Raw genomic sequence first — 26,567 nt, forward strand, 5'->3', positions numbered from 1 at the left:
TTTCGAAAAGAAAAAAAAAACCTTCTCACGAATGCGCTTTCGAGGCGTAAATCTTGTTCCAATCATCATCATATCATCATCATCACCTTTCTCCTTTACTATGAAAAGTACTTTGGTCTGCGCATGCGCGGTGCGTGCTAACTGATGCACAGGAAACTGGCAGCCGGCCGGAGCTGTAGCGCAACTCTTTCTATATTCTATTTTCTTATCTTCCTCAGACAGCTGATCTCAGTGAGCCGAACTTAGCTGCACAAACAAGGTATTCTATCCCGCAATGGATTCGAGATGGTTGAAAGTGAAGAACCATCTGTTTCCTATAGCCCACTCCTCCTGCTTTATTTTTACCCGTTTCCACTTTTGCGTGTTCTTTCCTTCTCGCCACGTTTCCTTTGTAGGGAAATCAAGCAGTGTTTCAAGAAACATATAACGCCAATCTACAGTAATGCTGCTAACCTCTCAAGGCAATTTTCCTTCAGCTCGAAAAAACAATTTTCCGCCATTACCCTAGGCTTTTAGCGAATATGGCTGTTCAGTTTATGTTTTCCGTACAGATGAACTTATATTGATTTAATGTAATAGATTATTACGTCTTATAGCCTATTTCTTCTCGTGAACTTGTTTGTGAAACATAAATTTGCAGTCACTGTACTTGAACAAATATGATGTTGCAAGTAAGTTGTAATGCTTTAAGCAGCATATATTTGGCTCTGCACTGCGAAGGGGTAAAGCGAAACCTGAACAAAATGCAAAGTGCGAAAAGTTGTCTTTCTTGTTAAAGAGCTTTCCGCAATATTTATCAATAAGAGAGATGGCGAAAACGCTTAATGAAATGAAAGACACAGGCATCGTGTATACGTTGTGTGTACGTCGACATGAACATTCGGGCGCTTGTGAACTGCACTTAGACAAGTGCTTCCGTTCCTCAGAATAGGGTAGCCAATCAGACACATTTCTGATTAACATCCCTGCCTTCTCTCTTTATTTCTTCCTCCTCCGTCTGAACCTTAGAAGCGTTGTCACTGTAGTCTTCTCTATATTTTTTGTTCGACGCTTTTCTTTAGCTCATCTATGAATTAAGAGGAGTAGCCGGCGCCGTCGAACCAGCACCAACATCGCATTGCATAAAGTTAATAAAAAAAAATTCGAGGACACCTAGGCACTTCTTATGAGTTGTGAATGCGGAAGCATTAACCTTCAATAAAGCGCCGCTGAGCGGTCCTTCCACTTTTGTGCTGCGAGTAATGTAGCATAGCAGTACGTGCTTCCCAAGCCAACAAGCAGCAGCAGCAGCAGCAGCAGCAGCCTGCGGTGCCAACGCCTCATGCCACCGACGTCCTGCGCGACGAGAGACCGAGGAAGCAGCAGTGGCCACCAAGGCCGGCAGGCGCGCACAGCACCTAAGCCCAAAGCGGGGGAGAGAGAGAGAGGGGGGGGTACGGACCGTGCGCCGACTACCGAGAGCGAGACGGCGGCAACCGCACGCGCACGTTACGCGACTGCCTCGCCGACAACTCGTTTTGCGCCGCGGTGTCGCGTTGCCAAATCTCCGTCGAGGTGCGCTGGTGACGTGGCGTCGCAGCCAATGGGAATTTAGGTGCCGTTTGGCTGCTACAGACGCGGGCTTTTCGCTCAATGGGCCATTTGATGCTTTCTAGTCAAAATTCAGCAGATCCAATGAGTTGCAATGTATATACAGTGAAGCTTTGTGTGAGTGCATAATGAGTCAGAACACGAATTTGTGTTTATTGAATGTACGCACAAAGTGACACGGAAGACTTTATTCAGGCATTGTAGAGAGGCTAATGCAATTTAATGCAAGAGAGGTTAATGCAATTTAATGCTTTCCAAGCGCCGCCGCCGTCGCCGCTGCTGCGGATGCGCGGAGGCGAACGCCATCTGGTGATGGTTGAAGGAACCCAGCGGCGATGACTTCGCGCGAGTCCTCCGCTGTGATTTGTTGGCCTTTTCTGCTAAAGAGCCCACGGTCACGAAAACCCATCGAGGTTCGCTAAGTTTCGCTTTAAGAAAAGAAAGAAAAGGGCGCCAAGGTTGGCCAGAGGAGTGCATCTCTGAACTGATACTCAGCACCCATCTGAAAGGGAGGGGCAGACAGAGAAGAGTAAAAAAATGATGAGGAATGATGAAGTAAAACAATTTCGGTGTTTTATTGGGTGTACTTCTCAAACAGTCCAGTGCGGTCAATCCTTCTCCTGGGTACGAGCCATGTTTTGAGGCAACAACAACGACATGTGCTGAGCACCTTCCTCAAAATTAGTATTAATCGCTTTTAATCACTACACCACCGGACTCGTGTCCGATATCCCCCAGAGCAGGTTGCGCCAGTGGATTGAAAAACAACAGCCTTCTGCCTGGCTTGGATGCTGGCATATGGAACTGCCTAGCGCTCGCGACGACCATCTTTAAAAGCAATCTCGTAAAATAGTTTGTGAGCGCCGTATCCTTATAAACCAAAACATTTTAATGGGGCACCCCTGCTCACCGTACATAAGCATCACATGTCACTGCGCAATACTTTACGCTCTCCGTACAAGCGACGCGCCCCCGCAGGAGCAGTCTCTCCTTCACCCAAAATTCCGAAAACCTTTCATACAGAATGTGAGCGCGGAAGAGATGAGTGAATTAGGGAAAGAAGGAATCTATACTTGCGAGCCCTGTGCACGATATCCGACCCTCAATATTTGTTTATCGAAGGCCTCCAACAACTCGCTTGAGCTTTGGAGACGCGCGTCCGAGGGTTATTTACCGGTACATCTTCCGATATCGCCCTTCCGCACATCACATATGTTTGCATTACTGGCACCTTCACATCTGAAGGCCCCAAGAAACGTCTGTGGGAATGATGCTGTGTTTGATGCTGTGACACTGTGTTTAGCTCTCAATTAAAACTACGTTTCGGTGAAGAAGCACGTCCGAGTGATCTTGGCTCTAGCTGCTTTCCTCTGCTTCTGTTAAGGAGGTAAAGCGGGACGAAAAGTACCACATCTGCCGAGTTGCGACACTGCTTTTAAACCAGGCACTGCCGCCTCAAGCTCGGCGCACGTGTCGTTCATTTCAATACAGGAGGGTATACATATCACGCTGGTACTGCATTAAAGGACGCCGCCTTAAGGCCTCTTGGTGGTTCTCGTTCTCGCGGTGATCAAAGCCCCCTCCCCCCTCCCATTCAGCGTGCGCTCTCAAGTCTCGCGTTCTCGAAAAATCCTGTCACGACCGCCCGTTCTCTGCGGTACGTTTTGAGCGCTCTGCTGAATTTAGCATTTCGGGGATCCGCTACACAGTCTCCCACTCCCACCCGCCACCCCTTTCCGTGCGTTAACGAAAGCATGCAGAGCACGCCGGTGATCGCGACAGTGTGGTTTGACGGCGCATTCATGGCAGCTCGTTGACGATTGCAGGCACGTTCTAACCACCCGCGCGCACAAATATAGCGGTCTCTGAAGCAGATGTCGCCAATATGTACACACACTGCGGGGATTGGCATCGCGGAGCTCCGAAACCGTGAAGATGTTGCCGCCAACCACCTCCTAGTGAGGAAAGCTGAAAAGATGTGAAAGGGAGCCAGGTTAGAAAATAATAATCGAATGCTCTCGACAGAACTATTTACTTGCAAGCTGCGTGTTTGTTTTTGTATGTTTGACTTTCATCTGTCGTGTCCCGCTGCGGCGTGCGCCTCACGCATTGCATAACGGGTCGTTCAATTCGTTGTGGCTCGAGCGCTGTGCCACCTCCTAACTCGAATTTGAAAGGAAGTTGTCCGGTTCATTATTCGCTCTTGAAGTCTCTAAAGCATGACCAGTCCGCTTACGTGGAGCGTCTGAAAAAATGCGACGGTATTTTCTTTTTGAGAGACCCATATACTATGAAATGCTATAAAACTTGATTGCGAGGGATGGGCGCTGTGGGAGGGAGTAACCCGTGGGCTCAAGAGAGAAAGTGCGTGTTCTCGAGCTTAAAACCAAAGTTAAAGACTAACCTATCCTTCTCTATTCTTATGCTCGCCCGCTCAAGAAGAAGAGCGTCCGACCATGTCGCTTTGATCACCCGAACCATTGAAGCGAAGCTTTCTTTTCCTCTCCCCACACTTTATTTTTTTTCTTCTTGAAGTTGCTGACAATTTGACGGTATACTCTAGAATATGCGAGACAGAAGAGGCTATGCCGACTTAACTTTTAGCTAGTTTCTGCCGCCTATAAGAGTTCCATGCATAAAAGGTGTCGTCATAGTTATATGGCACTACTATTTTGAATATCCTGTTAGACAGACTATAGTTCTCACGAACGTTCCCAACCTCCTCTATTTTTTTTTTCTCCTGCCTTTGCTTTTTCGCTCCGCTAGTCATTCCGTCTTTCAGGGTAGCAAGCCAGAATCTTATTCGGGTTAACATCTCTCTTTCCCACCCCGTTCATCTCTCTGTCTCTCTCGCTCACCTAATTAAGGAACGAATTACGCCACCGAATGAGGCGCAACTTTTTTTATATCTGCATCGAACGCCTGCTTGGACCCTCCTCACTGGTGTGTACAATTTATTCGTTTTGTCACGGAATAAACCTTAATAACAAGTTAAGCTGCGGTCCGCACGATTGGTTTGGTTTGGTTTGGTTTTCATGACTCTTGTGCGCTACCTCTTCTTCTTCCTCCTTTTGATCGTTTATATTACGTGCCAAATTAGTTGCAAGCGAGACCAGAAGCCGCATTTTTGCAAGTATCATTTGCCTGCTATCCCATTCGTAATTTATCGTCCACCTCGCCGAGCCGCTGAACCTGGGGCGCCGCCTCCTACAAGGCAATGAAGATCAGAAAGAACGGAAAATGGCAAACAATTGTTACAAAATGCGGCCCCTGTCCGGTATAGAGGGTATAACGAGGCGAGAAACGCTAAACCTCTCCTTAGTTTGCGCGCGTGTTAAATCACTCGCACAAACAGGGTATGGCGCCTGTAGTTAGGGAATGCACACGGAAGCGTCAGCCAGAAAATAAACGAACGGATGCTCCCAGAAGCTGTGCTTCAACTTTCGAAAGCTGAAAAGATGCCGTTTAAGCATGACGGCGGACTATGCACGCATACGTCGCACCCTTCACGAGATGGCGAAGGAGGCTTCAATCACGCCGTGTTGTTCTGGGCGGAAGTGGCTCTACACCGGGGCGGGCCTGCAAAATTTCACGCGGGGATATACAGCAGCACGCGCCAGCGGCAGTGGCATCATGTTTACTTTGGTAGTAAGGTCGAGAAAGATCGGAGATTTACGCGGATGCGTTTGCGTCGGCCGTTCGAATGCTTTATTTTCATTTTTTTCCCCAAATAAAGGAATCGAAAGTAAGCACAGAGAAGGATGAACAGTGGAGTATGAGAACGAAAAATTTAAAAGAACAGACAAGAAGGCAAGGAACAGGAAGTATAGGGAAAGAAAGTGGGAAAGAAAACAGGACGGGATGAGAGAATGCGCTGAAAGAACGTGTAAAAGAAAGAAAGAAAGAAAGAAAGAAAGAAAGAAAGAAAGAAAGAAAGAAAGAAAGAAAGAGAAGTATCAAGGACGAGAGGGAGGAAGGAAGAACTTGTAAGAGAGAAGGGAAGAAATTGCAGAAGGGAAGTAGTTAGGGAAGTAAGATAGGGCATGAGGGAAAAAAAGAAAGAGAAAACAACGAGGAATGAAGAAAGGACAGACAGAAATAAAACAAAGAAGTCAAAGAGAACACGGAAAAGGGGAAAGAGAAAAACAAAATAGAAGCAGACGAGGTAAGGGCGAGAAAGTGAAAGAGCATGCGCTCATGTAACCGTAACGCTGCAGCACCACCCGCCCTTCCCGTTCTGCCTCACTTTGGTGAGCAGGGGAAGCAAGAACGAACGAAGGGAAAGGCTCTCGCCTTCGTCGCCGTTGTGGAACAGGAGAGCGAGCTGTCCTAGCGGCTTGCTATGCGTCGCCCGGCCGGGAATAGCTACGTGGAAGTTTCAGGCGGCACAGCGAGTTTGGTGGATGCGGAATCGCAAAGACGAGATCTTGCCAGGCGGTACGAGCCGGGCCTTCAAGACGGGCTCCCCACTTGAAAGCTACCAGCGGCATGTAGTTGCTCTCCTCGCATTGTTTGCAAGCTATAGGTGGAGTCTCCAGAAAAAGACTACGCGGACATAGACAATCGTCGCTAAAGCACCGCTGCTTCGTCAGGGCGGCGCCATGCATGAAACTGTCCCGGTCGCGTATTTCAGCTGTTTAAGTACAGAGTACGAACACATAAATAAATGTGATTCTGCTGTGTGTGTGTGTGTGTGTGTTTGTGTGCGTGTGTGTGTGTGTGTGTGTGTGTGTGTGTGCGTGTTTGTGTGTGTGTGTTTGTGTGCGTGTTTGTGTGCGTGTTTGTGTGCGTGTTTGTGTGTGTGTGTGTGTGTGTGTGTGTGTGTGTGTGTGTGTGTGTGTGTGTGTGTGTGTGTGTGTGTGTTCGAGAGAGATAGAGAGAGACTCGACCAGGTTCCTAAAAACAATATCAGAATCCTTCCAGTATCCCTCCACCTAACAGAACAGAATATTGCCTGGCAGGACCACCTCTCCCAATTTAGCAAAAGGCAAATATATTCTGGTAGAGTGCACGTGCTTGCTTACTTGTAATCATGTATACCAATGTTTTCATAACATGGGCTTCTGCAAATCCAAACTCATAGATGTTGACATTTTCCCCAGCCATAAACAGTTATCGCTGCATTAAAGAAACAATAAATATAATTTAAAAAATGCCAAACATTCCAGCACTGGACTCTCGGTCTAGAATGTTTGCCTAAGACGATAGAGCTCCGCGCGATCGTGTTTTCTCAACACGGAGTTGGCGTATTTCCTCAAACATCTAACGAAACGAAATCAAATAGTGTTCATAACAGAGAGAAAGCCGATGGTTTCGAGAACCTAAAAGAAGAAAACGAAAGAAATCTCGCTTCAATACAATAAAGAATCTCTGTTTACGTAAGCCTTGTCGGCTTTTGCCTTTTGTCGCACTGCTCTGAAACTCATGTTATCCTCTTCCATGCACAATATTTTGACAGCGGTTAGCACTCGCGAAACTGCCGAAAACAAGCTGTGCATTTCCGTTGAGAAGTGACAACAGTGGCGCGAATGAATTGCCAATCAGCCCCTGCATGTATGAACCGTTAAGTCCACATAATGTGTCGTCGGTACGCTAAGCTTTTCTGGGAACGACAATGCCATTTGGCAATCCTTATCCGACGTGGCTCGCAGTGCTCTGTTTTCTCGCTATATGATATACGGCTGGCTTGCAACGCTCTGCCTACGCTATTTTCTGCGTGCTTTTCAAAGAATTCTCGTTTACAAAAATGACTGCCGAAAAAAAGCTCGTGCTGGCTGTGACACTTCGGATTTCTTATTCTGTAATCCTCAATACAAAGGCACGGAACAGAAACTTGGCAAGTCAGCCTAATTAATTGTCCTGGTGGGGCCTAGTTAAGGAGTTAGTACAAAAGAGAAAACACATTAACGTGCGCACATTAGGTCGATAAGTAAAAGAAAAAGAAGCAACTGTCCTACGGGAACTGAAATCGATTATTACGAAAAACACATACGACGAAGGAGCGCTAGTACTCTGGGCCCGGCTTTATTAATAAATGAGCGGCAAGACATGAAGGTACCGAGGTATTTATATCTAGTTGCCTAAGAACATTTCTATATAAGGGATGAGGTTATGCAAGAGTATCCTAATGGAATTCATGACTGCTCTTCGCGAAAGAATGGAAGCATATCGAGCTGTTACGTTTAGATGGTTAGGGGCCGAAGGTTAATCGTATGCTCTGTTCATAATAATGTCTTGTATCTTTCAAGACACTCGCTAGCACTGTTACGCCATGACGACTCGCTTTGCAAGAACAGTGCGCAAAGGATCAGAAAATATATTGACCTCACCTGTGGTTTCAAATGGTCCATAAACAGATAGCAGGAAAGTTTATCATAGGGACAAATAAAGGGGAGAGAAAGGCTGACAGTGTCGCTTTAAGGGAATTCGCCAAGCTTAAGCTATAACGTTAAAGTGGCACTGCATCCACTTTCACAGGGGCAAGCTTGTTACGCAAGGCTCCCTTGTCCGTTACACTTACCTTTCAGCGAACTTGAGAATAAGGCAAGGTGAAAGAACTTTCGCTCAATGAAGAATTGTCGCACACCTAACTGTCGCAGATATCTACGAAATGACATATTTGAGCCTTCTCTACAGTCGGTGACAACCTAAGAATTACAAAGAACTCCGCCCACAAAACCGCAGTGCAGCTGTCTTTCATTTATTCAAGAGAGCCGAGACAGCTGAAATCCATTTACAGCTTAATCACTTTGCTGTAGTAATGTAGGTGTCAGGCCAATTGGAAAATAAAAGCTCGTTGTTTCAAGCTGAAATATTAACTTTCACTAAGCACTGATATCAGGATGTTCCATAAGACTTGCCCAGATTTCCACGTTTCATCCTACAGTCAGTGGCACAAAGACAAATCTGTACAAAGAGCCTTTTTAAGCACGCAGAAACGTTTGAAAAAATCAATAAAATGGTTTTACGTGATCAAAAATAACGTACAGCGCGAAGGACAAGGACTGCGATAGACGACAAACACAGCGCTGACTTCCAACAATATTTTATTGCGTTGCCACATCGTGTGTATATACCCATGCGCAGAAAATGAAAGGCAGTCACAGGGGATATTCTAACAGCAAGTCACTATACTAAGAGCATGGTCACCTGAAAAAAACAACAAAAAATGAAGACGTGCCATGCGGTTTTACCCTGATCTGATTATGGGGCACGCCGTATGGGGGACTCCGAAGGTTTGGTCCACCTGTGATTCTTTAACGTGCGCTTAAATCTAAGCACACGGGTGTTTCTGCATTTCGCCCGAAATCGCCGATTTCGCCATTGAAATGCGGCCGCCTATGCCGCGATTCGATCCCGCGACCTCGTGCATATAGCAGCGAAACACCATAGCCAATAAGCAACCACGGTGATTGACGTCTGGAAATAAGCAAACTAATTGGCTGGTGCATCTGTGCAAACTATGTTTAGTTGCACAGCGTACATATAACCATTTATTCTTAGGTTGGTCACCGGCTATACAGAAGCAAACTTCGTATAGTTGAAGTATTCGTCCTGGTACGAGGAAGAACTCGGGTCCTGAGAAGCCGGCATCGATCCTCCTTTTCGGAGCTATGGCTTCGCCGTTTCATGCGGACATGCAGATGGCCGCAGGAGGTCGAATAATTCGACAGCTCGTAGAGTTGAAAATATCAAACGATGAATTAACCAATTAAGTTCTGCGGAAACTCGCGACGTTTCGAACCCGACATAGTGGAAGCAACTTCTGCTCAGTGCCTCTGTATTTTATTCCTTGTGCGTTTTCATCGCCATTACGTTATTTCTTTCGATTGTAGCTTTCCCATATTTCTCGACTGCAATAAATCGCCGAAGCATATAAGTCGACGTTTGTGTTCGTCTTTTATCGCTAATTCGAGCTTTCTTTTTCTTTCGTTATTCCAGAATCGCGCGCTATCTGTTGTCAACACTTCAAAGTCGGTCCCCGCGTTATCCCTGATTACCATTTCTCTCGCATTCAATAGCCGTATACGCGTCTCAAAATAAATGTGCTGCTTCCTTTATTGATTGTCAGAAAACATGCTTCGAATGTGAGTCGACGCCGAGGCCACATCACATATGTGCTCACTATGGCAACCAATTTTACAACATTACCTCAGCGCAAACGGCATAGGTGAATCTGTCGCCACAAAGACGCATCCTTGTATAGCAGAGTGTTTACGTCGTTTAATTATGGAATGGCAAGTTCGCCCGTCGCGCTGCCGAATTGGCGTGAGTGCTTTATCGCGTGCCATGGGGGCCCAGTTGATTGCGTTACAACACACGTGCGCTTACTTGAGACGGAAGCACGCAGGCGGAGCGCTATAGCCATATTCCCACCGACGGTGCGTTTCTTTTTTACATCTGGGGCACTATAACGTAAAGCTGTTCCACATTTTTCTGTTCCAATTCTGCAATCAGTCCACCATGATTGGTCAAAAATTTCTGGGCCACCCCCCACTTCGCCCGTGTATCTCGCGACATCATGAAAACCGCGAAAACGCCGCATCTAATATGATGTGCGTGCACTGATTATGCATGATTAGACCGAACGAAAGAAAAATAGTCTTTTCTGATTCGACGCCCCTTTTTGGCCGTTTAGTACTTTGCCGTTGATCAAACTTTCTCGGGCTGCGCCCACTACGCCTGTCTGTCACGCTACTTCACGAAACCGCGAAAACTCACCGCGTCAAAGTGACGGATACGCGTTAACGAAGTGTTATTATGCCGAACAACAAAAATGAATTTTTTTCGGAATAGCCGGAGGTTGCCCTTTCCGAAAGGAATAGAAAATGGCTGCCCGCTGATTGCTTTGGCACTAGCTACTCGGAGCGGCCGGGGAGCATGGATTTATTTGCGTATAATAAACATTTTTCCGTGGCAGTATAACGTTATCGAGCACTTTCGGCACGTATACGACGTCGCTTTGCCAACTCTTCTTTGCTGAGGATTCGTTCAAGCGGCATTTTTAACGTTCCTTTGCTGCGGGCCAATCGCAGAAGCCTGCATCATCCTCCTCATCCGGTTATCTACTTTCACTGGGCTTGCTCGGCCCTATTGAAACCCTCTCCACTTGAGCCTGCTTCTCTCCTCTTTTCAGCCAATTCTATGACAAAATCGGCTCAGTGTGAGTGTTGGTATTCGCTTTGAAAGAAAAAAAATGTGACCTCCTATAAACGAGGAGCGCGTTTCATTGGGCTTTTCAAACAACGCTGCGGGTTACCGCCCGATGGTTGCGTTGTTGGCTACGCAAATTTGACGTTAGAAAATCGGATTGGAATAGTTTGGATTGATTGGAATAGCTTTACGTTATAGGGCCCCCTGCACACTTTCGTCGACACCGAAATGGAATCGCGTCCAGAAGTTTGCGTGACTTTATTCGGCACGACTCGTCAATAGAATTTTGTGCAGACAGCAAAAGAACACACGGAATGGCCGTATCACTGTTTCTCGAAAAGACGTTTCTTCTTGCAATCAGGCAACAAAGGAATGTCAGTAATGGGTAAATAGACGCAGTTTAACCCGTGAACAACCTCTGGGCGATGGCAGATGCGTCGAGGGCTATAGACTATTTAGAATGCCGCTCCTACGGCCATCGCAGCCAGAAACGAATCCCATGACATTATGCAAAATATCCTAGTCACCGTAACCGCCACAGCCACCGTAGTAAAGAATTCATTCATTCATTCATTCATTCATTCATTCATTCATTCATTCATTCATTCATTTACTAATTTATTTATGTTCGCGTGTGTAAGTAACAGTGCATCACAGAATAGTGTTTTATATTTGGCGGAAGGAATCTAAAAAGCGTTCGCTGAAGTATTCACATTCGTTAAGTTTAATAAATAACGCACATCAGCCTTGCAAAACAGCTTTAACCGATCTGTCATAAAGTGACACATGTGCCCAACATTGAGTGGTCATGCGCTGCGCCGATGACTGCCTCACCGACTTTTAGTTGGGAGAGTTTCAGGCCTCGTTAGATGCGGCGTTTAGAAAGACGTTGTTCGGCTGTTTATAGCCGCGGAACCTGACTATCGCCTGCAGTGTTCTTCCATTGTTTATTCGTGATGTGCTATGCTTTGCCGTCTTCTGTGTGTTTTTTTTTCCTAATCTTCTTATTTCTTCAGGCAAGATGACCTAACGCTTCTTTTAGGAAGCAAATGTTACCATGTCCTTCATTGTTGCTTTTGTGGTGGTTTTGCATCTTTTTTTTTGTAGCGCAAAAAGCAAAAGGACGTAGAATAAAAAAACAGACACACACAGGCGTTAACGTCTCTGTGTGCCTGTTTTATCTTCTACGTCCTTGCGCTTTTTGCGCTACAAGAAAAACTGCAAAATGTTACACCAACAAGCCCAAATATCTACACTGATGCACTTTGTAGTGGTATTTATTTATTTATTTATTTATTTATTTATTTATTTATTTATTTATTTATTTATTTATTTATTTATTTGTGATACCCTCAAGGTACGTAATTGTACATTGCGTATTTGTATCTTTTGATTCTCGTGCAACAACGACAACTGAAGCGACAACTACAACAACAATGTCAGGCTGTACCTTTATTGCACTCCCCTTTGTCTATATTCTTTCCATTCCTAACGTTTGCCTCGGTTTAATTTTTCAACCGTGCATAGAAATACACTCTCACTCTCTTGTTATAGTACACACGTTCCCTTATAAATAATATTTCAGTACTTTTCGTCGCGCTTTTTTACGATGCAGACTATGAAGGCTATGAGGAGATACAGAAGCTGTACTTATTGATCATTTTGTGGTAAACGCAGCCAAACAGCATCTTTATTTACAAAATTTACGAGAGGAAATTGTTGCAGCAGCAATGAAAAAGCATTTACCGTACAACAACCAACGTATAATGGTAGAAAATAGCTAAATCATAGAGTTAATGCTGGCGGAACGGAATAGCATCGCATACTTGAATATTTAAAAAAAATATGCTGTAAGGAATTTAAGCGTTTAACAGGACCCTATAACTGCTAGCTGTGCTACCGTTGCTGTTGTTCAAACGCATTTATTTTAATTTATCCTCCCTCTACTCCCACTGCATATACCGCATCGATGGTTTATCTCTCTCTCCCCTCTCTCTCTTTCTTTTTTTGTTTTTGCTACCTATGACATGTGTGCAACGTAACTGCTATATGAATGGTGTCATCTGTGCTGCTGAACTCGCACTATAACTTTTCTACCACCTAAACACGACAGACACGAAATCAAGGGTAGTTGTATTTTGCATATTTGACCGGTTCTAGGTCTTTCACCACATTCTTCAGCATTTGTATCATAGGTGCATACGTGAACGTCTGACGGCGCTGCGTTGTGTGGGCAGTATGCAGCGAGGTATTTAAGTAAAGTTCATGGCACCAATCAAATTAAATTCTTGGACTTGCACAAAATATACGCCCCAAGAAGTATCTCGACTTTGTGGCACTTTTGCACGGCGGCACTGTAACAATTTTCTTTCCAGCTGATCTTGCAGAGATCCCAAGTGTCTCCAACAATGTATAGGACTCGCTGGCGGTTAGATCGCGCGAATATTTATTTGCTTGTTTAAACCACTAATATTAATACCCTACTTTGGGGGAAGGGATAGAATGGGGAGTAAAGTGCGAAGGGCCTGATGCGCCTGATCTTCTTCGGCGCACCCAGTTCATTCCCACAAGTGTCGAGCTACGAAGCTTTCGTTTCGGTAGCCATACCTAATCGCCGCACCCGCATGCTGGAGGGATTTGCCGTGCAAACGCAACGTCAGTAATGAGAAGTGATGCCACGAAATCCAATTTCACGAAACATTGCGGCGTCGAAAATATGTGCAGGTCGTGACTTTGCATAGAGTTGTGATGAACTGGGTGCTGTAGCTGACGTGGAGTGTCTTCTATTATACCGCACCTGCTATAGCACACCACGCCTTCAGCCAGGAAAACATATCTTCAGGTTTTCATTGAAGACAGCGCATTTCTTTTGTATTACACCTTGAAATCATGGCCTGCGTCCGTATTATGAGGACAACTGCAAAATGTGTCCTCCGTTGGCTCGGCAGGTTTGCGTGGACGGAGACCCTATAGGAACAGACGCGACGTCGACAGAGGTAACTGCCGCAAGGCGCTGCCAGAGGGCGCAGCGGACACACGTAGATCTGTAGCAAGCACACATGCACAACACAAATGCACAAGCGGTCACGTGACCGTGCGGGATGGGGCATTCACTGCCGGAGACGCTCAGGACAAACTCTTCGCTGAACGTATGAGCAGTTTTGACACAAATTCTGCACACTGTATTTCACAACAGCTTTCCTGCAACAATGCGACTACCTAAGTGATCGCTAAGAGCTTTGGACGGGCTCAGTAAAAGGGCGAGCGAAAGGAAACAGTCACGTGGCTGCCATTCTGCCGTCCGCACTCTACGGGGATGATATACAAGAGAGTCTACAAAAAAAAAAAACAAGAAAAGTCTAGAGAAAACCTACCAAAGTCTGTAATGGAACTTAACAGGGTCTGCAAGAGAAATCTTTCGAAGCGAAATCAGATGAGGGGTATACGAGATATCGCCCCACCCACCTTGCTAAACCTCCCAGCCACATTTTAACTTTCACGTCACTGGTATTTGCTTCGCTGGCGTGGAAACATCTAACCTTTTGTAACCGTGGTAACTATAGGCGCCGCGAAACGTAGCTAACGCTCGCTGGCTGCTTCCTTCGTCTTAACTCTTTGACCTATTTCACGTCTCAGAACAAGTGTCATCACAATATCGTTTTTTTTTTGCAGCCCATAAAATCATAGGTTATCGTTCAACTGATGTTGAGCGAGAGATTAGCAAAATTAAGTCTATATGCGAGAGTTGGTCAAGAATTAGTAGGAAATTTCTTATGCGTCTATAATGTATTTTCAGTACCAGTTACTTAGCTGCCAGATATTACGCTAAAATGAGCGCCAAAAGCCCGCTCTGTCCTTGCGGGGAGGAACGCCATTTTCTTTCTTCTTCTTCGTGCCGGCAGCAGCGCTAGCTGCCACTTACATGGGACACAAGTTTTAAGCGAACATGCAATGCGTCAGCAGAAATCGTAAATAACGCTATTCTTTACTCTCCACGCGTGCATTCATCGGGGAAAAACGTGACCATAAGATTACACAGGCGGACGGCCATGGCCGTAACTCTCCCATATGGCCACAGATGGCTCAGCAAGGGAAATGGGCGGTCATTCGAGGTGAATGGGCTTCAGTGAGATGCAAGCGGTAGGCGCAGCAAACCGCAATACCCCTGAGAAAAGAACATATCACACATACTTCAGACCAGTATACTCGTTCTTCAATGGGGTTGGGAGTGAAGGCGAGGCTGCTTTACAATCACGCCAATTCACTCAAGACTCAGCATGTTTGGGGTCGCTCATTTATTGCCTCACATGTCCGCACCACACCCCTTCCACGCAAACACTGACTTTTCACTCTCCCCTTGACTCACACCTGGAATGAAAGCAATGCTAAGCTATATGGTAGAAATTGTTGTTACTTGTACACTGCTGTTGCGCGCCTTTGGTGGCAGGTGGAAATGCACAGCCGTGTTCTTTAACTTCAGTCTAACACACAGCCGAAGAAACGTCACGGAGTAATTACGCTACCCCGCACAATTACTTTGGACATGTCCTCATTTCGAAGTCCACTAGCTACTACGCGCTCCTTTCATCGATATAGAAAGACCGTACAGCAGTTCACTTATGGCTCCACCCACTCCTGATAAATGTGAGCGCAATGATAACACATCAGATCGTGATTAATTCATTCCATACTGACTGAGTATTGGCACCGAGAAGCACCTATGGACCGGTCGCATGCGACGATAAATGAAGATTTGCATATATTTAGTAGAAACACTGGGGCTTCTCTGCAGCGTATCTACTACCGTTTGTACTTTGCGAAAGCAAACGCCTTGTTAGGCATTAATATGGCGCGATAGCTCACAGTTTACATCGATGATCTCTTACTTTCAGGGGTGTTATTCTCCCGAAAACTTTGGTTGATTGTCCTTAAGCTTCGTAATGTCGACTCGTGGGTACACGTCGACGTCAATATACTGCCTCAGCAGCTCATTCAAAGAAGCTGCCTATCTCTCTCTCTCTCTCTCTCTCTTACCAGGAAGGCACGCCACAATGAGATAACGACAAACAAAAGTCATTTCTGTAAAGGTGCTGTAGAAAGTAAAACGCATATCAATCACACTCATGAAGTTTTATTGCACGTCGGTTATATTAAAGTGAACAGGTCCTGGAGACTAAGAGCGACCAAGTACGTTAATATTTAGTTTCCAAGTCATGCACCCTCGCTGACGCATTCCTCTGACACGCTAATCCACTGCGAAGTGGCTGAGGAAAGCGCTTTCTCAGAGGAGAAAGTGCTCGCTTTCTTCCGTCGTATAGAGCAGTCAAAGCGCACTCTCTCAAGTAAGTCGAGAGAAAGTTTGTCGGAACCTTTAAGGTAATCCGTGTTTATCCTTTAGACGGCGAGGGATTAGGCGAGCTCGTGTTTCATTCACGCGGCACGCTCGCACCGCACAGCGCACGGCGCACTAATCACGCTGCATGGATAAATAGTTGCCGCCAAACCGGCTGCTCAGAGGTCGCGGCACGCAAAGCCCTGGCCGATGTAGTGTCTGATTTCCCGACTCTTTTTTCTCTCTCGCTCCTTTTTTTTTTTCTTACAACAGCAATCAAGGCGGCCCTGCTCATCCAACGCTGGTATCGCCGCTACCTGGCCCGTCAGGAGATTCGCAAGCGCTGCTCGTGGAATATATTCCAGAGCCTCGAATACGCCGGGGAGCAGGATCAAATTAAGGTGAGTCCTCCCTGCCCTCTCCCCTTCAATGTTGTTTGCGCGCAGCGCCTCAAGTCTTCACGCTCGTCACTTAATCAAGAAGAAGAGACGGAGTCGAGCGCTCGTGGGAAGGCTTGAGCCTTACTCGAGCTGTGTGTTTACGTATTCGCGAAGATTAGCGCTCGCCCGTGCCTCCTTGGTGCATCGGTGAGTAATCTTAGCGCGTCACCGGAACTCCAGTTACAGCGAAGGCAAGACCGGGCCTTCGGCCTTTAGCGGGTCCGCCATTGCATCGCTACACCTCTGTGAATTTTTTAATTGCAGGGGTCCCGTAAGCGTTTTAACTAGATACCTAAGGAGTTACTCAGGGGAGCTCTTCAGATGCTTCAACGTCGTTACTCACCTTCTATTGTTTACGCACTCTTTGTTCAAGCTCCATTCGCGTCGCAGAAAACATTTTAAAAAAATTACACGACGGGCGTGACACAACCGTGCAGCGTGCCAAGGGACAAGTAACTTTGTTACAAGCACAAAGAAAATACGGGAGAAGTGAGGGGAGCGCATCAGCGTGGTGCCAATGCATCGACAGGTGTATACATGAATTTGTTACGGGGACTTGAAGAAGTTACCTCCGCTAAAGCGACCTCGCCGTAGCGAAGCGTTGTTTAATGCGTTTAGAATTCTTTGCCTAATTCAGGCGTATTGAGCCTGTATATCAATCAATTATTTTATTAATCGTCGTCATGCCTTCTACGCCAACCCAGTGACCCAAATTGTCTAGTATATAGCTTTGGCAGCTATATGTATGTGCTTGGGGTCGCGATGCCGTCGAGTTCATTGCATCGTCGCCATTCCAGCTTAATTCGTAATCCGACTCCTGTCATGCTGTCGTCGTCACTCGAGCGGCGTCGTTTGATCCTCGTCATGCCGGTGTCTTCCTGTCATCGTCGTCGTACATTCTTCGAGACATAGCCGTCGTCACCCCATCGTTGTCATACACTCGTAGTCATCCCATTGTTCTCATACTGTTGTCATGCCATCGCCATCATTGCGTCGTCTTCATATGTGCAGTCGTCATTATACATTCGTTGTCATACCTTGGTCGTCATGCCGTCGTGTTCGTTCCATCGTCGTCATTCTAACTACGTCGCCGGACACTTGTCATGCCATCGTTGCCAGGCCATCGACGTCACACAGTCATCGTCATACCTCCTTTGTCGTTCCATCAACGTAACTCCTTCGTTATTCTATCGTGTAATTATGCGGTCGTCATTCAATTGGGATTATACCACCATTGTCAATGACCGGAGTAGTTGGAGAAGTATGGGAGAGGCCTTTGCCCTGCAGTGGGCGTAACCAGGCTGATGATGATGATGATGATGATGATGATGATGATGATGATGATGATGATGACGATGACGACGACGACGACGATGATGATGATGACGATGATGATTATGTCTTGTCTTCTTCTTCATTACGTCGTCGTGAAACAGCCGCTTCCATGCATCCGTTGTCAAACCATCATCGTCACGCCATTGTCGTCGTACATTCGTTGCCATCGCATTGTCATTGTGCCGTCATCATCGCGCTGCGGTCGTTACACTATCGTCATCATTTCAAGATCACCACCTCATTGTCGCCATGCCGTCTTCGTCGTGCTGTCTTCGTCGTTCTATCGACGTCATTTCATCGTCGTCGCTGCGTCGTCGTCATACCTTCATGCTCATGGACGACCTTGGCAAGTGAGTAGAATAGCAAAATGGGCCGATACTGTAGGCAGTGCATGTCGCATATAGCCGAAGTAAACGAAAGTCTCAGAACGACCACTGCGTATTTTAAACAAACGTGATTTCAGCAATACTGTGTGTGGCCACGTTGCTTGAATGCAAATCGCATTGCCGTCGACAGCCATCGTGAGATGGGTTCTGTCTAATGTTTGTTAGATGATCGCAAGTGGAACTATAATTCTTTCCTGCCAATATCCAACTCTCGTAGAAGTGAAGCGACACAGGTGAAATAGTTCGAGTAGACTAACGCGATCCAACCGTATAGCTCCGTTAAACATCTGTTTCGCGTTTGGCTTGTTCTGGGGGAGAGCAGTAATAACCGCGAGCTCTCGAGGAACCACCCAGCGCGTTCGGTGTACGACTGCTGACCAGTGCTGCGAGAGAGAGCGCACGCGCTAGCGCACGGCCTCTCATTAGACGCTGTCGGCTCTCCTCCGCGCGGGAAGCGATGTTGCTGGTTACGAAGTTACGCGTGGGCTACAATTTACTCGTCTACAACGCGGGCCTAATTACCGCGCAGCGATTACGCCCAAGTCTCATTAACGAAGCTGTGCCTAGCCAATCAGGCCAAGCCGTCGTCCGGCAGTTCGAAAGTGATTTCTGTGCTACCCGCATACGCGAGGCGCCCGCCAGCCCACGCGTGGCTATCGGGTCAAGCCTATCCTCGACGCTGTCCGGATCGTTTGACGCGTCCGCTTATTAGGCAGCCTCGGTCGCGACCGGTTTTTCCGCGGCACGCTTTCGGCACGTAATTCATAGGCGTGGGGGCAAACCTCGCTGAAGGCAGGCACGTCGCTTCCTCTTAGCTCTGATGCTCCCGCAGCGGCCGCTGTGCGACGAGGCAAAACTTGATGAAATAAAACCCGCATCTCGCATACTCGTAGTTGCGCGTCCACTTGAGTGCTCGTAACATGCTTTGCCCATTTTGAGTATCCCCGTTACGCATCGAGCAGAATGAAGGGAAGCAGAGAGCTCTTCCTGGAGAAGCCACGTGGTTGCAGGAATGTTTGACGACTGCGGCAGCCTGAGATCTTTCAGGCTGTCGCAATCTGCTTTTCGCGAAGAAAGAAAGAAAAAAAGGTTATCCGCGATGACCGAGTTGCATAGTATTCGAAATGTTTACGCTAATACTGACGGATCATTTCCCGCGCCAAGCTGAACGCTGCCGAGTTCCTTTTTTTCGTATAGTTGATTTCCATTGGTCCAAATGTCACAGCGATGAAAGTTAATCGGCTGCGCAACGAGTGTATGTTTTCTTCATGCGACAGCTCTATACTTTCCGTGAGCAATGATTGCTGCCAGTGCCCGCAGTACGCATTGTTCAGAGACGCGCACTTTCTGCTGTGCTCAATCAGTTGGACGACCGGCCTCTGTCGGAAGAGGCAATTCCGCTACATCACGTGACATGCATGCCACATCTAGGGCCCAAAGTCAGGGACTTAGGCGTAGCTTGGGGATGCCGTACGGGGGAGTCCCGTAAATGTCGGTGTGGGACGGGTCAAGCACGAGGTCATGGTCCCAAAATCTTCTGGGGCTGAGTACACCACACTTCTCCTTCGTAAGTTCTCTTTTCCATTGGTCGCCCGCCTTCCTTAACATAATGTACAGCATCATGATTGGCTGGAATTTTCTTTTACGAACGTAACAGAAAATTTTGACGTAAGCGTTAAGAGCTTTTTTTCTGAATACGGGCCAGGTTCTGTAAACGGCCTTTTTTTTTTTGTTCGGGAATTTTTTACAAGGCATATGTAGTAAAAAAAAAAAGTAAACAATAACAGCATCAGACAAACGCAGGCATCCTTGTGCTATGCAGGTAATGAGTCAGATCATTTTCATTTTTGTCTTTTATCGAACGGGTATACTTCCCTGGAACGTTACGATTTAGTTCAGCCTCCCTGAGCATCTCGGCCCATATTCACAAAAAGCTCTTACGTTAGGCGTCCGTCTCGTTAACCTCGTTGCCTTTTCTTGTTTCTCTCTATCTATCTATCTATCTATCTCTCTCTTTCTTACGCTAGAATCGCATGTAAGATAAAAAATTTCAACCAATACTGATGCTGGACATAATTTTATCAAAGATGGCCGGCCAATGGCAAAGAGCACTTCTGAACAAAAAGCTTTGTGAATTCGGCTCATTGTACCTAATATCTTGAGTATCAGGGTTTATCACAGACGGTGGTAAGTCTCCGTTGTAAACACAGAACCCGGGCTTTTAGGACACAATGCAGGGTCGTCATTTGCAGATCTTCTGTCATCAAGTTTGATGTCATCAGATGGCGAGCCTCTGATTTTCGTACTATATGGCCTATCACACAACCGGCACTTCAGAGTGTCTTCTGTGCTACAATGTGACAGTCGGCACTGTTCGCCATTTAAATCAGAAATGAATAGGCGTTCGTAAAAGCAACGCGCATCCGCCAGCGACGCAGTATGGTATCTTCATGTGGAGTAAGACCTGGTAAGAGTTGTACTTTAACATACGGGATCATAGCGGCACCTCTTAGTGAAATCCGGTGAATTTCACTTCCTTAACGTTGTGATAAGTGAACAAAAAAAATTAAGTAACTGTTTTTCGTCAGTTCTGGGCAACAGAATCGAAGTGCTTTTGGCTTTTCCGTGTACCGCACGGGCAGGCTGCTTTGTCGGCACTTTCATTAGTGAGACTCCTCAGTACACTCGCTAGCTTCGAGCAGCCGCATCTACTCCTCTCCAAGGTTGATGTTCTAATATCCATGTCACTCGCCCCTCGACAGCTTTACCACTTACTCCCGCCTCACTTTTGCACAGATTGACGTTTGGCCTGTTGCGGCGCCCACAGCCTGGGTCAGCTAGGGGCTTGCGTGTGGTGGCGCGGCATGCTTGGGCGCGGATCCTTGCGCTGGGGCACCCTACGATGATAGCCACGTGACTGCATGGACTCATCTGCGCATTGCGCGGTTGGTTCGCCTTGAGCGCAGCGTATCGTGAGTTTGTTACTCCACTAAAACCTGAACTTCCTGTTACCACCAGCCTGTGAGACGAGTGGTGAAAAGACGAGCCTGTGAAACTTAGGGCTAACTTCGATTTGGCCACACCATTAACGAAGAAACAAACAAGCAAAGCGAATGCAAGCGTGGTGGCTCCATGCCTACATTTGTTCCAAATGATTAAATTTTGTTGGTGTAGAAAAAAAAGTGAACTCAGGGTCCAAGGCACGGCTTCGGTGCACGCGTGCGCGTCACGAACTTTGTGTCCCCTGCCACGTGACCACCAGGCGTGCGTGCCGCCTGCTGGAGCAGCCTGCAGCCGGCGGGTTTCCAGCTGCACGCAACAACTCATAAGGTGAGCTGTGTATGTGGGAGCAAGCACAGCTGGGCGGCCGCACGCTTTTCACGAATGCGAAGTGTACAGCTCGCGTTTGTGTCAGCGATCGAAGGAGTTTTCGGAAGAACTCGGCGCCTTTAGAGCCGACTACAGTCTGCATTCCGGAAGACGATGTAAACTGCAAATGGAGGGCGGAGGTGAAAAGAGAGGAAGGGGGGGGGGTTGAAGCGCAACTGGCCTTTGAAGAAAACTGCGCACGTCAGCCATGACACGTGGCGATTTAATGTGTGCTCGTTTCTTGGAGCCCACAAGGGGTGTGTAACTGCTTATTTTCCTTCTTTTCACCTTTTACCAATGACGTGACGCTGCGTTCCCGGCCTTACGAGGCGTCCTGGGGTTCGCTAGAAGCTGCGCTGGAGAATGCCTTTCGAGACTCAAAGGGTGACGCACAGCGCAGGCGCATTCGTATATGATCGCGCGATGCAGCCTATAGGCCAGGCTGCACGGCTTCCACTCCAGCACCACACTGTCGTGAAGTGGAGCCCTAGTGTAGTTCTCATCACACAGAATATTGTGTCGGAGGGCTGCTGTAGAAGTCAACGTAAGATCCCGCAGGCGTGCTTTGTCGTTTCTCTGCGGACCGTCAAATGCGTTAGCGCTCGTACTTGAGGCTCTTCCAAATTTGTCAAGTGCGTATTGAGGCTCGGACGTTGACGTGCGCTGCGTAGCACTCAGAGACGGCCACTGAGAACAGGATGAGTGGATTTGTAGTCGTCTCATACGTGCCCTCTTCCCTCGCCACCATCCACGAAGAGTCGGCTGCACGTATAGCAGGACACATTGCACCTGGCCATGGCAGCACACCCCGACGACAGGCTCCGAAGTATTTCACTCTCAATGTTGAATTGAGTGAAGGTGCCCTGTATATAATGGTGGCACACATACACGTAACGTGCATTTCATCTTGTACTCACACTTATATGAATTTTATGAAAACCGACTTGAAGAATGTTAATTAATGTTTGTCTATCCACCGGAAACATTCAGAAAGTCACTGAGAAAGAGATACTTGGCAAGCATATGTTCGTTGGTAAAGCGCTGGTGCCAGATGAGGTGAGTGCCGGATGTAAATGCCATTATTGACGCTGGTTTCGCTTGTTCATACTCCTCATGAGAAGCGGGCAACGTTCACAAAACCTCTATGGAATTCACGCATGAATAATGTATTGTTAAAACAAGTGAAGAAAGGAAAACAAGAGGTGAAAGGCACAAAGGTTAACCAGATTAAGTGTCCAATTGGCTACTCTGCACAGGGGGATGGGGTAAGGGCAGAAAAGATAAGAAAACAAGAGAAAATAAAAATAAGCTTCTGGTTTGCTATCCTGAGCTGGAGGAAGGGTAAGGGCGAAAGAAAGATACAAAGAATAGAGGATAAATAAAGCAAAGCGCCTCTATATAACACAAAATGACACCTATGAGCAGCACCTGCAGAAAGGATTCTACGTGTTGTTTATCTCTCTCCGTCTCTCACGATTTTTGGAACAAACGAGTTGAATGCAGAAGTACCTACCTTATGTTTACTCCGGTTAACTATAGCTGCAAAACAAAACGTCAACAGGGGCATTGGAGACCTTGGAGTACAGCAGTGTACAGTGACCTTCTGTCGGCACATATCCACGCTGTTCAATCAATATCTTATGCACACACTCCAGAAATATAGAAAACAATGAACGACAATCGGCTTCTATACGATTCGCAATAAAAAACGGGCTCCGTCATCTGCGTATGTCATATCCTCGTGGTGTTGTGTCAGTGTGACTCAACATGTTTGTATCGTTTTGCTTGGAAACAACTGTATCTACACAGAAACGTGCCATTACACAAATGGAGTCTTGCCTGATAATATTATGGTTCACGCCGCACAGCCGTCGCAGCAAAGCAAAAAAAAAATGCGGTGGGAAGAAACTAAGTTTTACTACATTTGTACCGCTACCACAGTCGCACAACTGGTAACACAACTTCACCTATAGATACCGGGGCAAGCACGCAGGCTGAGAGGTTAGCTGTAATTTCACGAGGCGAAATTGCCACGGCACAATTAAAAATGGCCTCCGAGACGAACAGTGACAGACCAATACGTATACGCTTCGTCCACCGAGCTTACTCCCGTCGCCAGCCTTTGTCGCCGCGAATAACAAAAAAACGTAAGGCCAATCACCGTGCCTCTATCCAAAGGTACGCAACTCAACGAAGAAGAATGCACACAGTGTTGCCGAAACCGCTGAGCCTTTGCCAGTGAGCCTACCTTCTCCCTCCGCGACTACGACCATCGCTCTTTTTCTTTTACTTTTCAGCGTACGCACTTTACATCGGGGGATGCACATTTCGAAGGACTTTCCAAAAGTGCGATGGTCGGCTTGTGACTCCTTGGAAGCAAGCGTCCGCATCCTAGGCTGTGTTGACTTATTCATGAGGCGGGTGTCACTTCTTTCTCTCTTGTTTCTTCAGAAAATCCGATTTGCTTCAGCTCGCAGAAGAGCGCGGCCATGTTTGTGTTTGTCGAAGACAACACGCCGGGCGCACTGCACACTCTCGGGGTCGGCTCTGCCGTCGTGCAAAGAGCTTCGTAAAGAAGCCTCCCTGCCATTCGCTCACAACGGCTTTCGTGAACTTCCAGGAGCGCCGTTTGTCGCGAGCTTGCTGTACCTGCTAGAAAATTTAGTCGGCCCACTTTACGAGAAAATATGCGAGGGCTCGAACGCCGGCAGAGTTTTCTGAAGATGTCTTCGGCAAATCTACTCACCATCGCTGGCGCCACGGCCGAGACTTCTCTTTCCTAGACAGGCACCGACCGTGCTTGCTTTGTAAGCGGGATCGCTGACGCCTACGTGCTCTCTAATGGTGAACACGATAGCGTGAATTACACCGGGTGCAAAAAGAACATCGAGTTTATTCTGCGAGGTTTTTGTTGAACCCACAGGCTCGCGGAAAGTTTTGTGGGGTTAGGCAACGGCCAAGAGCTTTGCGCCGCTGTCCTATTAGCATAGACGACATTACCTGAAGCGAAGGAACTCAGACAACCTAGTTTCTTTTCTTTTCCTTTCTTTTTGGCATGGACTAGTAGTACAATACGGCCGACGAGGGTACTCAAGCAAATATCTCACAAAAACTCAGACTTCCGCCGCCAAGGTATGTGAGTGGTGGCACTGGCTAACACTCCCAGGGTTCCACTAGGAAACGTGAAATACCCAAGAAAGTGGATGGGGAACGGCGCCGCGGTAGCTCAAATGGTAGAGCATCGCACGCAAAATGCGAAGGTTGTGGGACCGTTCCCCACTTGCGGCAAGTTGTTTTTTCATCCACTTTCATTTCTATTAATTTATCGTTTCTTTATTTCATTTATTAAGCACAAGTAATTTCCCCTATGTCGTACTTGGTGTCAGTGTTTGTTGGTGTTGGTGTCAGCGTTTTTATGATACACTAAAATCAGGGCACATAAGAAACCACTGATTAGGCTCAAACGGAGGTACATGAATCTAGGCAGTGAACTGACAAAGTGGGATAAAAAAAAATTCTATAGAGTGAACTTATCGTAGATAAACACTCTACCCAATAGTTTCCGAGAATATTGACCGCCTCTAGAAATCTTTGGAGGGCCAGTAACATTCGTATTTGCAATGAATATGTTGGCCGAGGACCTAAGATCTTCGTGAGGTTGAATGGCCTGCGGTCTAATGCCACTAAATCACGTGCTATTTTTTTCCACGGGTTCTTCGTGCCTCCGACACGACAACCAATCCATTCAAATTTATGGAAAGAGGAGAGAATTGGGGGGGGGGGGGGGGGGGCAGACAGAGGGAGGGGAGGGTTAAATGAGAGAAGAGGGATATTGATGACCAAGGAATGAAACGTAAGCAAAGCGACGCACCATTTCCAACATTCCTTTCGCAGATGCGATACGGTCCGCGGAAGTACCGCTAATTAAATTCGGCGCTTGCTTAAGCACATCGTATAGTAATTGTATACGTCTAAGCGACGGCGACGCACTTTCAAGCGTGCACATTGGTCTCCAAGCAGTCAGGAACGTAGAAAAATTGGCTACAGAGCCGGTACTTGGTCGTTTTTGCTCCCTCCTTACGCGAGTTATCTTACGACCTTTTGTTTCTGTGGTGCAAGGTAGCCGAGCTGCCCGTCTTTCCGTGTTATTCTTCCAGAACATCATTTCTTTTCTCTCATTTATATTCTGCGCTCCGCCTCCTTTCGCTGTTGTCGCCGACAAAATCGTTCAGTGTTTATTTAATGTTGTACGTTTGCCCGCACGTCTACACTGACGGAGAAGCCTGCTCCGCATGCCCAGCCGTGCAAGTGGACTCACATGATGACTTCCGCGCCGGCCCCTGCTGCTGCTACTGCTGGCGCATCCAATATGCATGGCAGTGGCGCGGCCGCGGCCCGTGAATGCGCAATGAGTGCGCGTGAAGGAGGAGGAGGAGACGAAAGGGGCAAGAGGGGTTAGCACCCAGGACGCCGGTCGTGTTCGCAACGAACCCTCCCTCCTCCCTGACAACCGTCTGTCCGTTTGCTGTCTTGCGAACTTTCGTTAGGGTAGCCAACCAGACGCATCTCTGGTTAACATCCCTGCCTTCACTCTTTATCTTCCTCCTCCCCCTCCTCCTTTGTTAGCGGAGCCAAACAGCGCCCGGCTAGCCGGTCTATGTTGCGCTCTTTATGCCACGCTGCCTTGGAGCGGAGGTATAGAGAGATGAGTGGCTTTCCAAAGAGCAATCGAGCTGCCCGCCTTGATCACCTGGTGCCTGCACCTTCTTCCCACTTCTTTCCTCCCTCTCCTTTCTTTTCTTTTCTTCTCTTAAACCCGCTCTCCCCGTATAGTGTAGTAAGTCGGACGTGCGTCTGGTTGACCTCTCTACCTTTCCTTCATTCTCTTCCTCCTGCTCCTCCTATGGCGTGCGTGAGGGCGCGAGCGGTGCTGTTGCTAAGCGCAAGTTCGCTGGTACGAAC

The 26,567-nt window shown here is 47.2% G+C and overlaps 1 protein-coding gene across 1 annotated transcript in view; it reads left to right on the forward strand.

Moving 5' to 3' along the window:
• Positions 1-26,567, forward strand: part of rdgC (retinal degeneration C) — a 237,668-nt gene that overhangs the window by 140,788 nt on the left and 70,313 nt on the right. Inside the window, exon 2 of the mRNA XM_050182970.3 lies at positions 16,349-16,476. Coding sequence (XP_050038927.1) covers positions 16,349-16,476 — 128 coding nt within the window. The remainder of the gene's footprint in view (positions 1-16,348; positions 16,477-26,567) is intronic.

This window comes from Dermacentor andersoni, chromosome 4, assembly GCF_023375885.2.
Source record: "Dermacentor andersoni chromosome 4, qqDerAnde1_hic_scaffold, whole genome shotgun sequence".
In the NCBI taxonomy this organism is placed as follows: Eukaryota; Metazoa; Arthropoda; class Arachnida; order Ixodida; family Ixodidae; genus Dermacentor; species Dermacentor andersoni.